This window comes from Melospiza melodia, unplaced genomic scaffold, assembly GCF_035770615.1.
Source record: "Melospiza melodia melodia isolate bMelMel2 unplaced genomic scaffold, bMelMel2.pri scaffold_329, whole genome shotgun sequence".
Lineage (NCBI taxonomy): Eukaryota > Metazoa > Chordata > Aves > Passeriformes > Passerellidae > Melospiza > Melospiza melodia.
In genome coordinates this window covers 60,092-74,221 of record NW_026948648.1, presented here as the reverse complement: position 1 = coordinate 74,221, position 14,130 = coordinate 60,092, and the positions used below count along the sequence as shown (strand labels likewise).

The following is a 14,130-nucleotide window of genomic DNA, read 5'->3' as shown; positions in this document are numbered from 1 at the left end:
TGTCCCCTCAGATGCCACCTCAGGTGTCCTCCATGGTCTCCTGGATCCACCTCAGCTGCCACCCCAGGTTCTTTCTCAGGTGCCACCCTGGGAACCCCGTGAGATGCCCCCTCAGGTGCCACCTCAGACACCACCCGAGGTGCCACCGCGGGAACCCCGTGAGATGCCTCCTCAGGTTGTCCTCCACGGTCTCCTGGATCCACCCGAGGTGCCGCCCCAGGTTCTCCCTCAGGTGTCCTCCATGGTCTCCCGGATCCCCCAAAATCCCCTCAAATTGTCCCCAAAATCCTCCAAACCCACAAATTGTCCCAAAATCCCACCCCAGAAAGAAACCACGCGGAGCCAGAGTCCCCCGGCACATCTTTAATGTCCCCTGGGTGTCCCCTCAGGTGCCACCTCAGCTGCCACCCCAGGTTCTTTCTCAGGTGCCACCCCAGGAACCCTCTCAGATGCCCCCTCAGGTGCCACCACCTCAGACGCCACGCGAGGTGCCACCGCGGGAACCCCGTGAGATGCCTCCTCAGGGTGTCCTCCACGGTCTCCTGGATCCACCCGAGGTGCCCGCCCCGGGTTCTCCCTCTGGTGTCCTCCACGGCATCGTGGATCCTCCAAAATCCCCTCAAATTCACCCCAAAATCCCCCCCAAATCCACAAATTGTCCCAAAATCCCAAATTTTTGGTACCAGACAGAGAAACCACGCGGAGCCCAGAGTCCCCCGGCACATCTTTAATGTCCCCTCAGATGCCACCTCAGGTGCCACCTCAGCTGCCACCCCAGGTTCTTTCTCAGGTGCCACCCCGGGAACCCTGTGAGATGCCCCCTCAGGTGGGCCACCACCTCAGACGCCACCTGAGGTTGCCACCGCGGGGAACCCCGTGAGATGCCTCCTCAGGTGTCCTCCACGGTCTCCTGGATCCACCCGAGGTGCCGCCCCGGGTTCTCCCTCAGGTGTCCTCCATGATCTCCTGGATCCCCCAAAATCCCCTCAAATTCACCCCAAACCCACAAATTGTCCCAAAATCCCACCCCAGAAGAAACCACGCGGAGCCCAGAGTCCCCCGGCACATCTTTAATGTCCCCTGGGTGTCCCCTCAGGTGCCACCTCAGATGCCACCCCAGGTGCCACCTCAGGTGTCCTCCATGGGCTCCTGGATCCACCTCAGGCGCCACCCCAGGAACCCTCTCAGATGCCACCTCAGAGGCCCACGCGAGGTGCCACCGCCGGGAACCCCGTGAGATGCCTCCTCAGGTGTCCTCCATGGTCCTCCTGGATCCACCTGAGGTGCTACCCCAGGTTCTCCCTCAGGTGTCCTCCACGGCATCGTGGATCCTCCAAAATCCCCTCAAATTCACCCCAAAATCCCCCAAATCCACAAATTGTCCCAAAATCCCAAATTTTGGTACCAGAAGAAACCACGCGGAGCCCAGAGTCCCCCGGCACATCTTTAATGTCCCCTGGGTGTCCCCTCGGGTGCCACCTCAGATGCACCCCAGATGCCACCTCAGGTGTCCTCCATGGGCTCCTGGATCCACCTCAGCTGCCACCCCAGGTTCTCCCTCAGGTGCACCACCCTGGGAACCCCGTGAGATGCCCCCTCAGGTGCCACCACCTCAGACGCCACGCGAGGTGCCACCGCGGGAACCCCGTGAGATGCCCCCTCAGGTGCCACCACCTCAGAGGCCACGCGAGGTGCCACCGCGGGAACCCCGTGAGATGCCTCCTCAGGTGTCCTCCATGGTGTCGCGGATCCAGCGGGCGTAGCGGCACACCTTGGTGTAGACGCCCGGGCGCCGCGGCTGCCCGCAGCGCTCCATGCCCCACGAGACGATGCCCTGCAAGGTGCCCTCGCACACCAGGGGCCCGCCGGAGTCGCCCTGGCCGGGGACAGCGGCACGGGGTCACCACCGGGACGGCCACCAGGGCTGGGGGAGAACTTCGGGGTCCACACAGACCTCCGTGGGTTGGGCAAACCCTCGGTGGGTCCCACTGGGTGGGCCAAACTCGTGGTGGAAATCGTTTGGGTTGGGTGAACTTGTTGGGTTGGGTGACCCCTTGGTGGATCTCATTGGGTTTGGTGACCCCCTTGGTGGATCTCATCGGGTTTGGTGACCCCTTGGTGGATCTCATCGGGTTTGGTGACCCCTTGGTGGATCTCATCGGGTTTGGTGACCCCTTGGGTCGGTCAAACACTTGGTGGACCTCATTGGGTTTGGTGACCCCTTGGTGGATCTCATTGGGTTGAGGGACCTCATTGAGATTGGTGAGCCCATGGGTTGGTCAAACTCTTGGTGGACCTCACTGGGTTTGGTGACCCCTTGATGGACCTCATTGGGTTTGGTGACCCCTTGGTGGACCTCATTGGGTTTGGTGACCCCATGGGTTGGTCAAACTCTTGGTGGATCTCATTGGGTTTGGTGACCCCTTGGTGGACCTCGTTGGGTTTGGTGACCCCTTGGTGGATCTCATCGGGTTTGGTGACCCCTTGGTGGACCTCATTGGGTTTGGTGACCCCTTGGTGGACCTCGTTGGGTTGGGTGACCCCTTGGTGGACCTCATCGGGTTTGGTGACCCCTTGGTGGACCTCGTTGGGTTTGGTGACCCCTTGGTGGATCTCATTGGGTTGGGTGACCCCTTGGTGGATCTCATCGGGTTTGGTGACCCCTTGGTGGACCTCATTGGGTTGGGTGACCCCTTGGTGGATCTCATTGGGTTGGGTGACCCCTTGGTGGATCTCATCGGGTTTGGTGACCCCTTGATGGATCTCATCGGGTTTGGTGACCCCTTGGTGGATCTCATTGGGTTGGGTGACCCCTTGGTGGACCTCATCGGGTTTGGTGAGCCCTTGGTGGATCTCATCGGGTTTGGTGACCCCTTGGTGGACCTCGTTGGGTTTGGTGACCCTTTGGTGGATCTCATTGGGTTTGGTGACCCCTTGATGGACCTCGTTGGGTTGAGGGACCTCATTGGGTTTGGTGAGCCCATGGGTTGGTCAAACTCTTGGTGGACCTCACTGGGTTTGGTGACCCCTTGGTGGACCTCACTGGGTTTGGTGACCCCTTGATGGACCTCGTTGGGTTGAGGGACCTCATTGGGTTTGGTGAGCCCATGGGTTGGTCAAACTCTTGGTGGATCTCACTGGGTTTGGTGAGCCCTCGATGGACCTCGTTGGGTTTGGTGACCCCTTTGGTGGATCTCAGTGGGTTTGGTGAGCCCTCGATGGATCTCATTGGGTTGAGGGACCTCATTGGGTTTGGTGAGCCCATGGGTTGGTCAAACTCTTGGTGGATCTCATTGGGGTTGGGTGACCCCTTGATGGACCTCGTTGGGTTTGGTGACCCTTTGGTGGATCTCAGTGGGTTTGGTGATCCCTTGATGGATCTCATTGGGTTTGGTGACCCCTCGATGGACCTCACTGTCTTTGGTGACCCCAAACCAGGTTCTCCTCTACCTCTGACCCCTCCCAGGTGCCCCCAGGTGTTCCCAGGTGTGTCCCCGGGTGTATTTTAGGGTGTCCCCAGGTGTTCCCAGCCGTCCCCAGCTGTACCAGGTGTCCGCAGGTGCCCCAGGTGTGCCCCCAGGTGTCCCCAGGTGTCCCCAGATGTCCCCAGGTGTGTCCCAGGTGTCCCCAGGTGTCCCCAGGTGTATCTGAGATGTCCCCAGGTGTGTCCCGGGGGTTACCTGGCACGAGTTCTGTCCCCCCTGCAGGTGTCCCCCAGGTGTATCTCAGGTGTGTCCCAGGTGTGCCCCAGGTGTGTCCCAGGTGTCCCAGGTGTCCCCAGGTGTATCTGAGATGTCCCAGGTGTGTCCCAGGTGTCCCCAGGTGTCCCCAGGTGTCCCCAGGTGTGTCCCCAGGTGTCCCCAGGGTTACCTGGCACGAGTCCTGTCCCCCTGCAGGTGTCCCCAGATGTGTCCCCAGGTGTCCCCAGGTGTCCCCAGGTGTCCCAGGTGTGTCCCAGGTGTGTCCCCAGGTGTGTCCCCAGGTGTATTTTAGGTGTCCCAGGTGTGTCCCCAGGTGTCCCCAGGTGTCCCAGGTGTCCCCAGGGTTACCTGGCACGAGTCCTGTCCCCCCCTGCAGGTGTCCCCCAGGTGTATTTTAGGTGTCCCCCAGGTGTCCCCAGGTGTGTCCCAGGTGTCCCCAGGTGTCCCCAGGTGTCCCCAGGTGTGTCCCAGGTGTCCCCAGGTGTCCCAGGTGTCCCAGGTGTGCCCCAGGTGTGTCCCCAGGTGTATCTGAGATGTCCCCAGGTGTCCCCAGATGTGTCCCAGGTGTCCCCCAGGTGTCCCCAGGTGTCCCTGTGTGTCCCCAGGTGTATTTTAATGTCCCCAGGTGTCCCCAGGTGTTACCTGGCACGAGTCCTGTCCCCCCTGCAGGTGTCCCCAGGTGTATCCCAGGTGTCCCAGGTGTCCCCAGGTGTCCCCAGGTGTCCCCAGGTGTATCTGAGATGTCCCCAGGTGTCCCAGGTGTCCCCAGGTGTCCCCAGGTGTATTTTAATGTCCCCAGGTGTCCCCAGGTGTTACCTGGCACGAGTCCTGTCCCCCCTGCAGGTGTCCCCAGATGTGTCCCAGGTGTCCCCAGGTGTCCCCAGGTGTCCCCAGGTGTCCCAGGTGTATCTGAGATGTCCCCAGGTGTCCCCAGGTGTGTCCCAGGTGTGTCCCCAGGTGTCCCCAGGTGTGTTACCTGGCACGAGTCCTGTCCCCCCTGCAGGTGTCCCCAGGTGTCCCCAGGTGTCCCCAGGTGTATCTGAGATGTCCCCAGGTGTGTCCCCAGGTGTCCCAGGTGTCCCCAGGTGTTACCTGGCACGAGTCCTGTCCCCCCCTGCAGGTGTCCCAGGTGTCCCCAGGTGTCCCCAGGTGTATCTGAGATGTCCCCAGGTGTATTTTAATGTCCCCAGGTGTCCCCAGGTGTTACCTGGCACGAGTCCTGTCCCCCCTGCAGGTGTCCCCAGATGTGTCCCAGGTGTCCCCAGGTGTCCCCGTGTGTCCCCAGGTGTATTTTAATGTCCCCAGGTGTCCCCAGGTGTTACCTGGCACGAGTCCTGTCCCCCCTGCAGGTGTCCGGCGCAGATCATGTTGTCGGTGATGGAGCCGGGGTAGAAACGGCGACACTCGGCCGGCGAGAACAGCGTGACATTGACACACTGGAGCACCTCGGGGTAGGTCACTGTGGGGACAGAGTGACCACTGAGTGACCAATGAGTGACCACTGAGTGACCACTGAGTGACCACTGACCACTGAGTGACCATCACAGTGACCATCACACTGATCATCATGGGGATCATCACAGTGACCATCACTGAGAACAGCGTGACATTGACACACTGGAGCACCTCGGGGTACGTCACTGCGGACAGAGTGACCACTGAGTGACCATTGACCACTGAGTGACCATCACTGAGAACAGCGTGACATTGACACACTGGAGCACTTCCGGGTACGTCACTGCGGACAGAGTGACCACTGAGTGACCCACTGAGTGACCAATGACTGACCACTGAGTGACCATCACTGAGTGACCATCACAGTGACCATCACTGAGAACAGCGTGACATTGACACACTGGAGCACCTCGGGGTAGGTCACTGTGGACAGAGTGACCAATGAGTGACCACTGACCACTGAGTGACCACTGAGTGACCACTGAGTGACCCCTGAGTGACCCTGAGTGACCGCTGAGTGACCACTGAGTGACCACTGAGTGACCCTGAGTGACCACTGAGTGACCAATGAGTGACCACTGAGTGACCCTGAGTGACCACTGAGTGACCACTGACCACTGAGAGACCACTGAGTGACCACTGAGTGACCACTGACCACTGAGAGACCACTGAGTGACCACTGAGTGACCACTGACCACTGAGAGACCACTGAGTGACCACTGAGTGACCACTGACCACTGAGTGACCATCACTGAGTGACCACTGAGTGACCATCACAGTGACCATCACTGAGAACAGCGTGACATTGACACACTGGAGCACCTCCGGGTAGGTCACTGCGGACAGAGTGACCACTGAGTGACCACTGAGTGACCACTGAGTGACCAATGAGTGACCCCTGAGTGACCCTGAGTGACCGCTGAGTGACCACTGAGTGACCACTGAGTGACCACTGACCACTGACCACTGAGTGACCAATGAGTGACCGCTGAGTGACCACTGAGTGACCACTGAGTGACCGCTGAGTGACCACTGAGTGACCACTGAGTGACCCTGAGTGACCACTGAGTGACCACTGAGTGACCCCTGAGTGACCCTGAGTGACCGCTGAGTGACCACTGAGTGACCACTGAGTGACCACTGACCACTGACCACTGAGTGACCAATGAGTGACCGCTGAGTGACCACTGAGTGACCACTGAGTGACCCTGAGTGACCACTGAGTGACCAATGAGTGACCCTGAGTGACCAGTGAGTGACCGCTGAGTGACCGCTGAGTGACCAATGAGTGACCACTGAGTGACCGCTGAGTGACCAATGAGTGACCATCACACTGACCACCACAGTGACCATCACTGAGTGACCACCAGGGTTCCAAAGCGACCAGGAACGGGCCCAGGTGACCACCAGAGGTCCAAAGTGACCACCAGAGTGACCAGTAGAGGACCCAGGTGACCATGAGATGACCACGAGGAGACCCCAATGACCACGAGATGACCACGAGGAGACCAAAGTGACCATGACGAAGGCCCAGGTGACCCTGAGATGCCCAGGTGACCATGAGATGACCACAAGGAGACCCCAATGACCACAAGGAGATCCAAATGACCACAAGATGACCTCAAGGTGCCCACAAGGTGCCCCAAACCCCCTCCAGATGCCACCTTGCCGTGTCCCATCTCCATGAGGTGATCACGAGGAGACCCAGATGACCATGAGATGCCCATGAGGAGCCCAAACCCCCTCCAGATGCCACCTGGACCGTGTCCCATCTCCACCAGATGACCATGAGGAGACCCAAATGACCACGAGATGCCCATGAGGATCTCCAGACCCCCCCAGATGCCATCAGGACCATGTCCCATCTCCATGAGGAGCCCCAACCCCCCCCAGATGCCACCAGGGCCATGTCCCATCTCCACGAGGAGCCCCACATGACCATGAGATGCCCATGAGGAGCCCAAACCCCCCCAGATGCCATCAGGACCATGTCCCATCTCCACCAGGATCCCCAAACCCCCCCCAGATGCCACCAGGACCATGTCCCATCTCCACCAGGGAGCCCCAAAACCCCCCCCAGATGCCATCAGGACCACGTCCCATCTCCATGAGGTGATCACAAGGAGACCCAGATGACCATGAGATGGCCATGAGATGACCATGAGAAGACCCAAGTGACCACAGGATGCCCCAGATGATCACGAGATGACCACGAGATGACCACAAGGTGCCCATGAGGAGCCCCAAACCCCCCCCAGATGCCACCTTGGGCCATGTCCCATCTCCACCAGGAGCCCCAGATGACCATGAGATGCCCATGAGGAGCCCAAACCCCCTCCAGATGCCACCTGGACCGTGTCCCATCTCCACCAGATGACCACGAGGAGATCCAAATGACCACAAGGTGCCCATGAGGAGCCCCAAACCCCCCCCAGATGCCACCAGCACCATGTCCCATCTCCACGAGGAGCCCATGAGGAGACCAAATGACAATGAGATGACCATGAGCAGCCCCCAAACCCCCTCCAGATGCCACCTGGACCATGTCCTATCTCCACCAGGAGCCCCAAACCCTCCCCAGATGCCACCTGGACCACATCCCATCTGCACCAGATGACCATGAGGAGATCCAAATGGCCACAAGGTGCCCATCAGGAGCCCCAAACCCCCCCAGATGCCACCTGGGCCATGTCCCATCTCCATGAGGAGCCCATGAGGAGACCCAAATGACAATGAGATGACCATGAGGAACCCAAACCTCCCCCAGATGCCACCTGGACCATGTCCCATCTCCACCAGGAGCCTCAAACCCCCCCCAGATGCCATCAGGACCATGTCCCATCTCCATGAGGAGCCCCAAACCCCCCCCAGATGCACCAGGGCCATGTCCCATCTCCACCAGGAGCCTCAAACCCCCCTCAGATGCCACCAGCACCATGTCCCATCTCCACGAGGAGCCCATGAGGAGACCCAAATGACAATGAGATGACCATGAGCAGCCCCAAACCCCCCCAGATGCCACCTGGGACCATGTCCTATCTCCACCAGGAGCCCCAAACCCCCTCCAGATGCCACCTGGGCCACATCCCATCTGCACCAGATGACCATGAGGAGATCCAAATGGCCACAAGGTGCCCATGAGGAGCCCCAAACCCCCCCCAGATGCCACCTGGACCATGTCCCATCTCCACCAGGATCCCCAAACCCCCCCCAGATGCCACCTGGGCCATGTCCCATCTCCACCAGGATCCCCAAAACCCCCTCCAGATGCCACCTGGGCCACATCCCATCTGCACCAGATGACCATGAGGAGATCCAAATGGCCATAAGGTGCCATGAGCAGCCCCAAACCCCCCCCAGATGCCACCTGGGCCATGTCCCATCTCCATGAGGAGCCCATGAGGAGACCCAAATGACAATGAGATGACCATGAGGAACCCAAACCTCCCCCAGATGCCACCTGGGCCATGTCCCATCTCCACCAGGAGCCAAACCCCCTCCAGATGCCACCTGGACCATGTCCCATCTCCACCAGGAGCCCAAACCCCCCCCAGATGCCACCTGGACCACATCCCATCTGCACCAATTGACCATGAGGAGATCCAAATGGCCATAAGGTGCCCATGAGCAGCCCCAAACCCCCCCAGATGCCACCTGGGCCATGTCCCATCTCCATGAGGAGCCCATGAGGAGACCCAAATGACAATGAGATGACCATGAGGACCCAAACCTCCCCCAGATGCCACCTGGACCATGTCCTATCTCCACCAGGAGCCCCAAACCTCCCCCAGATGCCACCTGGACCATGTCCCATCTCCATGAGGAGCCCCAACCCCCCCCAGATGCCACCAGGGCCATGTCCCATCTCCACCAGGAGCCCAAACCCCCCCCAGATGCCACCTGGGCCATGTCCCATCTCCACCAGGAGCCCCAAACCCCCCTCAGATGCCACCTGGGCCATGTCCCATCTCCACCAGGATCCCCAAACCCCCCCCAGATGCCACCAGCCCCCCGTGGGCGGGCCCAGGTACCTTCTGGCGAGGTGGTGGCCCCCCAGCCCGAGGTGACGCAGGTGGTGCCGGGCCGGGGCAGGCACGAGGCCACCGGGATGGGCCGGGACGCAGGCTCGGAGATGGCGGCCGGGGGAGAGCAGCTTGAGCAGCATGATGTCGTTGTCCTTGGTGGACGGGTCGTAGCCCGGGTGGGCCACCATGCGCGCCACCATGCGGCGCTGCTCGCCCGCCTCGCGCGCGTACAGCCTGGTGCTTGCCCAGGGACACCGTGGTCACCCTGCGGGGACGGCGGGGAACGGGGTCAGGGACACCCGGGGACACCTGGGGGACACCTGGGGGGACATCTCGGGGACATCAGAAGGACATGGAGGGGACAGGATGGGTGAGGAACATCTGAGGAACATCTGGGGAACATCTCGGGAACATCTGAGGAACATCTCAGGGGCATCAGAAGGACATGGAGGGGACAGGATGGGTGAGGAACATCTGGGGAACATCTGGGGAACATCTAGAGAACATCTCGGGAACATCTCAGGGACATCAGAAGGACATGGAGGGGACAGGATGGGTGAGGGACATCTGGGGAACATCTGGGAACATCTCGGGAACATCTGAGGAACATCTCAGGGACATCAGAAGGTCATGGAGGGGACAGGATGGGTGAGGGACACCTGGGGGACATCTCAGGAACATCTGGGGAACATCTGAGGAACTTCTCAAGGGACATCAGAAGGACATGGAGGGGACAGGATGGGTGAGGAACATGTGGGGAACATCTGGGGAACATCTAGAGAACATCTCGGGAACATCTCGGGAACATCTGAGGAACATCTGAGGAAGATCTCAGGGACATCAGAAGGACACGGAGGGGACAGGATGGGTGAGGAACGTCTGAGGAACATCTGGGGAACATCTCAGGGACATCAGAAAGGACACGGAGGGGACAGGATGGGTGAGGAACGTCTGAGGAACATCTCGGGAACATCATCGGGACATCTCAGGGGCATCAGAAGGACAAGGATGGGTGAGGGACACCTGGGGAACATCTCGGGAACAACTCGGAACATCTGAGGAACATCTGGGGAACATCCGAGGAACATCAGAAGGACAAGGATGGTGAGGGACACCTGGAGAACACCTGGGGAACATCTCGGGAACATCTCGGAACATCTCGGGAACATCAGAAGGACAAGGATGGGTGAGGAATGTCTGAGGAACATCTGGGGAACATCTCGGGAACATCTCAGGAACATCTGAGGAACATCTGAGGAACATCTGAGGAACATCTCAGGGACATCAGAAGGACATGGAGGGGACAGGAGGGGGTGAGGGACACCTGGGGAACACCTGGGGGACATCTGGGGAACACCTGGGGAACATCTGGGGAACATTTGAGGGACATCAGAAAGGACATGGATGGGTGAGGAACGTCTGAGGAACATCTGAGGAACATCTCAGGGACATCAGAAGGACATGGCGGGGACAGATGGGTGAGGAACCTCTGAGGAACATCTGAGGAACATGGGGAATACATGGAGGGGACGGGAGCAGGTGAGGAACATCTGGGGAACACCTGAGGAATATGAGGGACACGGGGATTACATGGAGGCGATGGGGTGGGTGAGGAACATCTCGGGAACATCTGGGAACATCTAAAGAACATCTGAGGAACATCTGAAGAACATCTACGAACATCTGAGGAACATCTCCAGGTGTCCCTTACCCAGGTGTGTCACCTGTCCCCAGGTGTGTCCCTTACCCCGGTGTGGTGCAGTGTCACTGTCCCCAGCTGTGTCACCTGTCCCCAGGTGTGGTGCAGTGTCCCCAGGTGTGTCACTGTCCCAGGTGTCCCCAGGTGTCCCCAGGTGTCCCCAGGTGTGTCCCTTACCCAGTGTGTCCCCAGGTGTGTCACTGTCCCAGGTGTGTCCCCAGGTGTGTCACCTGTCCCAGGTGTGTCCCTTACCCCGGCGTGGTGCAGTGTCACTGTCCCCAGGTGTCCCCAGGTGTCCCCAGGTGTGTCACTGTCCCAGGTGTGTCCCCAGGTGTGTCACCTGTCCCCAGGTGTGTCCCTTACCCCGGCGTGGTGCAGTGTCACTGTCCCCAGGTGTGTCCCCAGGGTGTGTCCCCAGCGTGTCACCTGTCACCAGGTGCCCAGTGTGTCCCCAGGTGTCCCCAGGTGTCCCCAGGTGTGTCCCCAGGTGTGTCACCTGTCCCAGGTGTGTCCCTTACCCCGGTGTGGTGCAGTGTCACTGTCCCCAGGTGTGTCCCCAGGTGTGTCACCTGTCCCAGGTGTGTCCCCAGGTGTCCCCAGGTGTGTCACTGTCCCCAGGTGTCCCAGGTGTGTCCCCAGGTGTGTCACCTGTCCCAGGTGTCCCTTACCCCGGCGTGGTGCAGTGTCACTGTCCCCAGGTGTGTCCCCAGGTGTCCCCAGGTGTGTCCCCAGGTGTGTCCCTTACCCCGTGTGGTGCAGTGTCACTGTCCCCAGGTGTGTCACCTGTCCCCCAGGTGTGGTGCAGTGTCCCCAGGTGTGTCACTGTCCCTAGGTGTCCCCAGGTGTCCCCAGGTGTGTCCCTTACCCAGGGTGTGTCCCCAGGTGTGTCACTGTCCCAGGTGTGTCCCCAGGTGTGTCACCTGTCCAGGTGTGTCCCTTACCCCGGCGTGGTGCAGTGTCACTGTCCCCAGGTGTGTCCCCAGGCGTGTCCCCAGGCGTGTCACCTGTCCCAGGTGTGTCCCCAGGTGTCCCCAGGTGTGTCCCCAGGCGTGTCCCAGGCGTGTCACCTGTCCCAGGTGTGTCCCCAGGTGTCCCCAAGGTGTGTCCCCAGGTGTGTCCCCAGGGTGTGTCACCTGTCCCAGGTGTCCTTACCCCGGCGTGGTGCAGTGTCACTGTCCCAGGTGTGTCACCTGTCCCAGGTGTGTCCCCAGGTGTGTCACCTGTCCCAGGTGTGTCCCTTACCCGGTGTGGTGCAGTGTCACTGTCCCAGGTGTGTCCCCAGGTGTGTCCCCAGGTGTGTCCCCAGGTGTGTCCCCAGGTGTGTCCCTTACCCCGGTGTGGTGCAGTGTCACTGTCCCAGGTGTGTCCCCAGGTGTGTCACCTGTCCCCAGGTGTCCCTTACCCCGGCGTGGTGCAGTGTCACTGTCCCCAGGTGTGTCCCCAGGTGTGTCCCCAGGGCGTGTCACCTGTCCCAGGTGTGTCCCCAGGTGTCCCCAGGTGTGTCCCCAGGTGTCCCCAGGTGTGTCACCTGTCCCCAGGTGTCCCTTACCCGGCGTGGTGCAGTGTCACTGTCCCCAGGTGTCCCCAGGTGTCCCCAGGTGTGTCACTGTCCCAGGTGTGTCCCCAGGTGTGTCACCTGTCCCAAGGTGTGTCCCTTACCCGGGCGTGGTGCAGTGTCACTGTCCCAGCTGTCCCCAGGTGTGTCACCTGTCCCAGGTGTGTCCCCAAGGTGTGTCCCCAGTCCCAGGTGTGTCCCCCAGGTGTGTCACCTGTCCCAGGTGTGTCCCCAGGTGTGTCACTGTCCCAGGTGTGTCCCCAGGTGTGTCACCTGTCCCAGGCTGTGTCCCCAGGTGTGTCCCCAGGTGTGTCACCTGTCCCAGGTGTGTCCCCAGGTGTCCCCAGGTGTGTCCCCAGGTGTCCCCAGGTGTGTCCCTTACCCGGAGCGTGGTGCAGTGTCACTGTCCCAGGTGTGTCCCCAGGTGTGTCACCTGTCCCAGGTGTGTCCCCTTACCCTGGCGTGGTGCAGTGTCCCCTGTCCCAGGTGTGTCCCCAGGTGTCCCCAGGTGTGTCCCCAGGTGTGTCCCCAGGTGTGTCACATGTCCCAGGTGTGTCCCTTACCCGGGCGTGGTGCAGTGCGCCGCGGTCACCACCCATCTCGGTGCACCAGGACTCCCCCGCAGTAGAGCTTGTACATGTCCAGCACGGCCACCTGCCAGGGCTGCGAGTGCGGGACACAGGCGTGGCCACCGACCACGCGATTGTCCACCTGTCACCTGTGCCACTGTGGGGACATGAACACCTGTCAGGGTCACCTGTGCCACCTGCCAGGGCTGCGAGTGCGGGACACAGGCGTGGCCACCGACCACGCGATTGTCACCTGTCACCTGTGCCACTGTGGGGACATGGGACAGAGACATGGACACCTGTCAGTGCCACCTGTGCCACCTGTGCCACCTGCCAGGGCTGGGAATGGGGCACGCAGGCGTGGCCACCGACCACGCGATTGTCACCTGTCACCTGTGTCACTGTGGGGACATGGGACAGACACCTGTCAGGGTCACCTGTGTCACCTGTCTGTGTCACCTGTGCCACCTGTGTCACTGTGGGGACATGGGACAGACACCTGTCAGTGTCACCTGTGCCACCTGCCAGGGCTGCGAGTGCGGGACACAGAGGCGTGGCCACCCACGACACGATTGTCACCTGTCACCTGTGCCACCTGTTGCCACTGTGGGGACATGGGACAGAGACATGGACACCTGTCAGTGTCACCTGTGCCACCTGTGCCACTGTGGGGACATGGGACACCTGTCAGTGTCACCTGTGTCACCTGTGTCACCTGTGCCACCTGCCAGGGCTGGGAATGGGGCACGCAGGCGTGGCCACCGACCACGCGGTTGTCACCTGTCACCTGTGCCACTGTGGGGACATGGGACAGAGACATGGACACCTGTCAGTGCCACCTGTGCCACCTGTGCCACCTGCCAGGGCTGCGAGTGGGGCACGCAGGCGTGGCCACCCACGACACGATTGTCACCTGTCACCTGTGCCACCTGTGCCACTGTGGGGACATGGGACACCTGTCAGTGTCACCTGTGCCACCTGTGCCACTGTGGGGACACGGAACACCTGTCAGGGTCACCTGTGCCACCTGTGCCACCTGTGCCACCTGCCAGGGCTGCGAGTGCGGGACACAGGCGTGGCCACCGACCACCGCGGTTTGTCACCTGTCACCTGTGCCACCTGCGCC

The 14,130-nt window shown here is 60.8% G+C and overlaps 1 protein-coding gene across 1 annotated transcript; it reads right to left on the bottom strand.

The window, feature by feature from the left end:
- Positions 1 to 1,651: 1,651 nt before the first annotated feature.
- Positions 1,652 to 13,131, bottom strand: LOC134434210 (kallikrein-14-like). Its single transcript, XM_063182884.1, is given in 5 exon segments — positions 1,652 to 1,876; positions 5,024 to 5,160; positions 9,188 to 9,282; positions 9,284 to 9,446; positions 12,999 to 13,131. Coding segments are annotated over 4 exon segments (483 nt in total). The 5' UTR covers positions 9,382 to 9,446; positions 12,999 to 13,131; the 3' UTR covers positions 1,652 to 1,723.
- Positions 13,132 to 14,130: the final 999 nt, after the last annotated feature.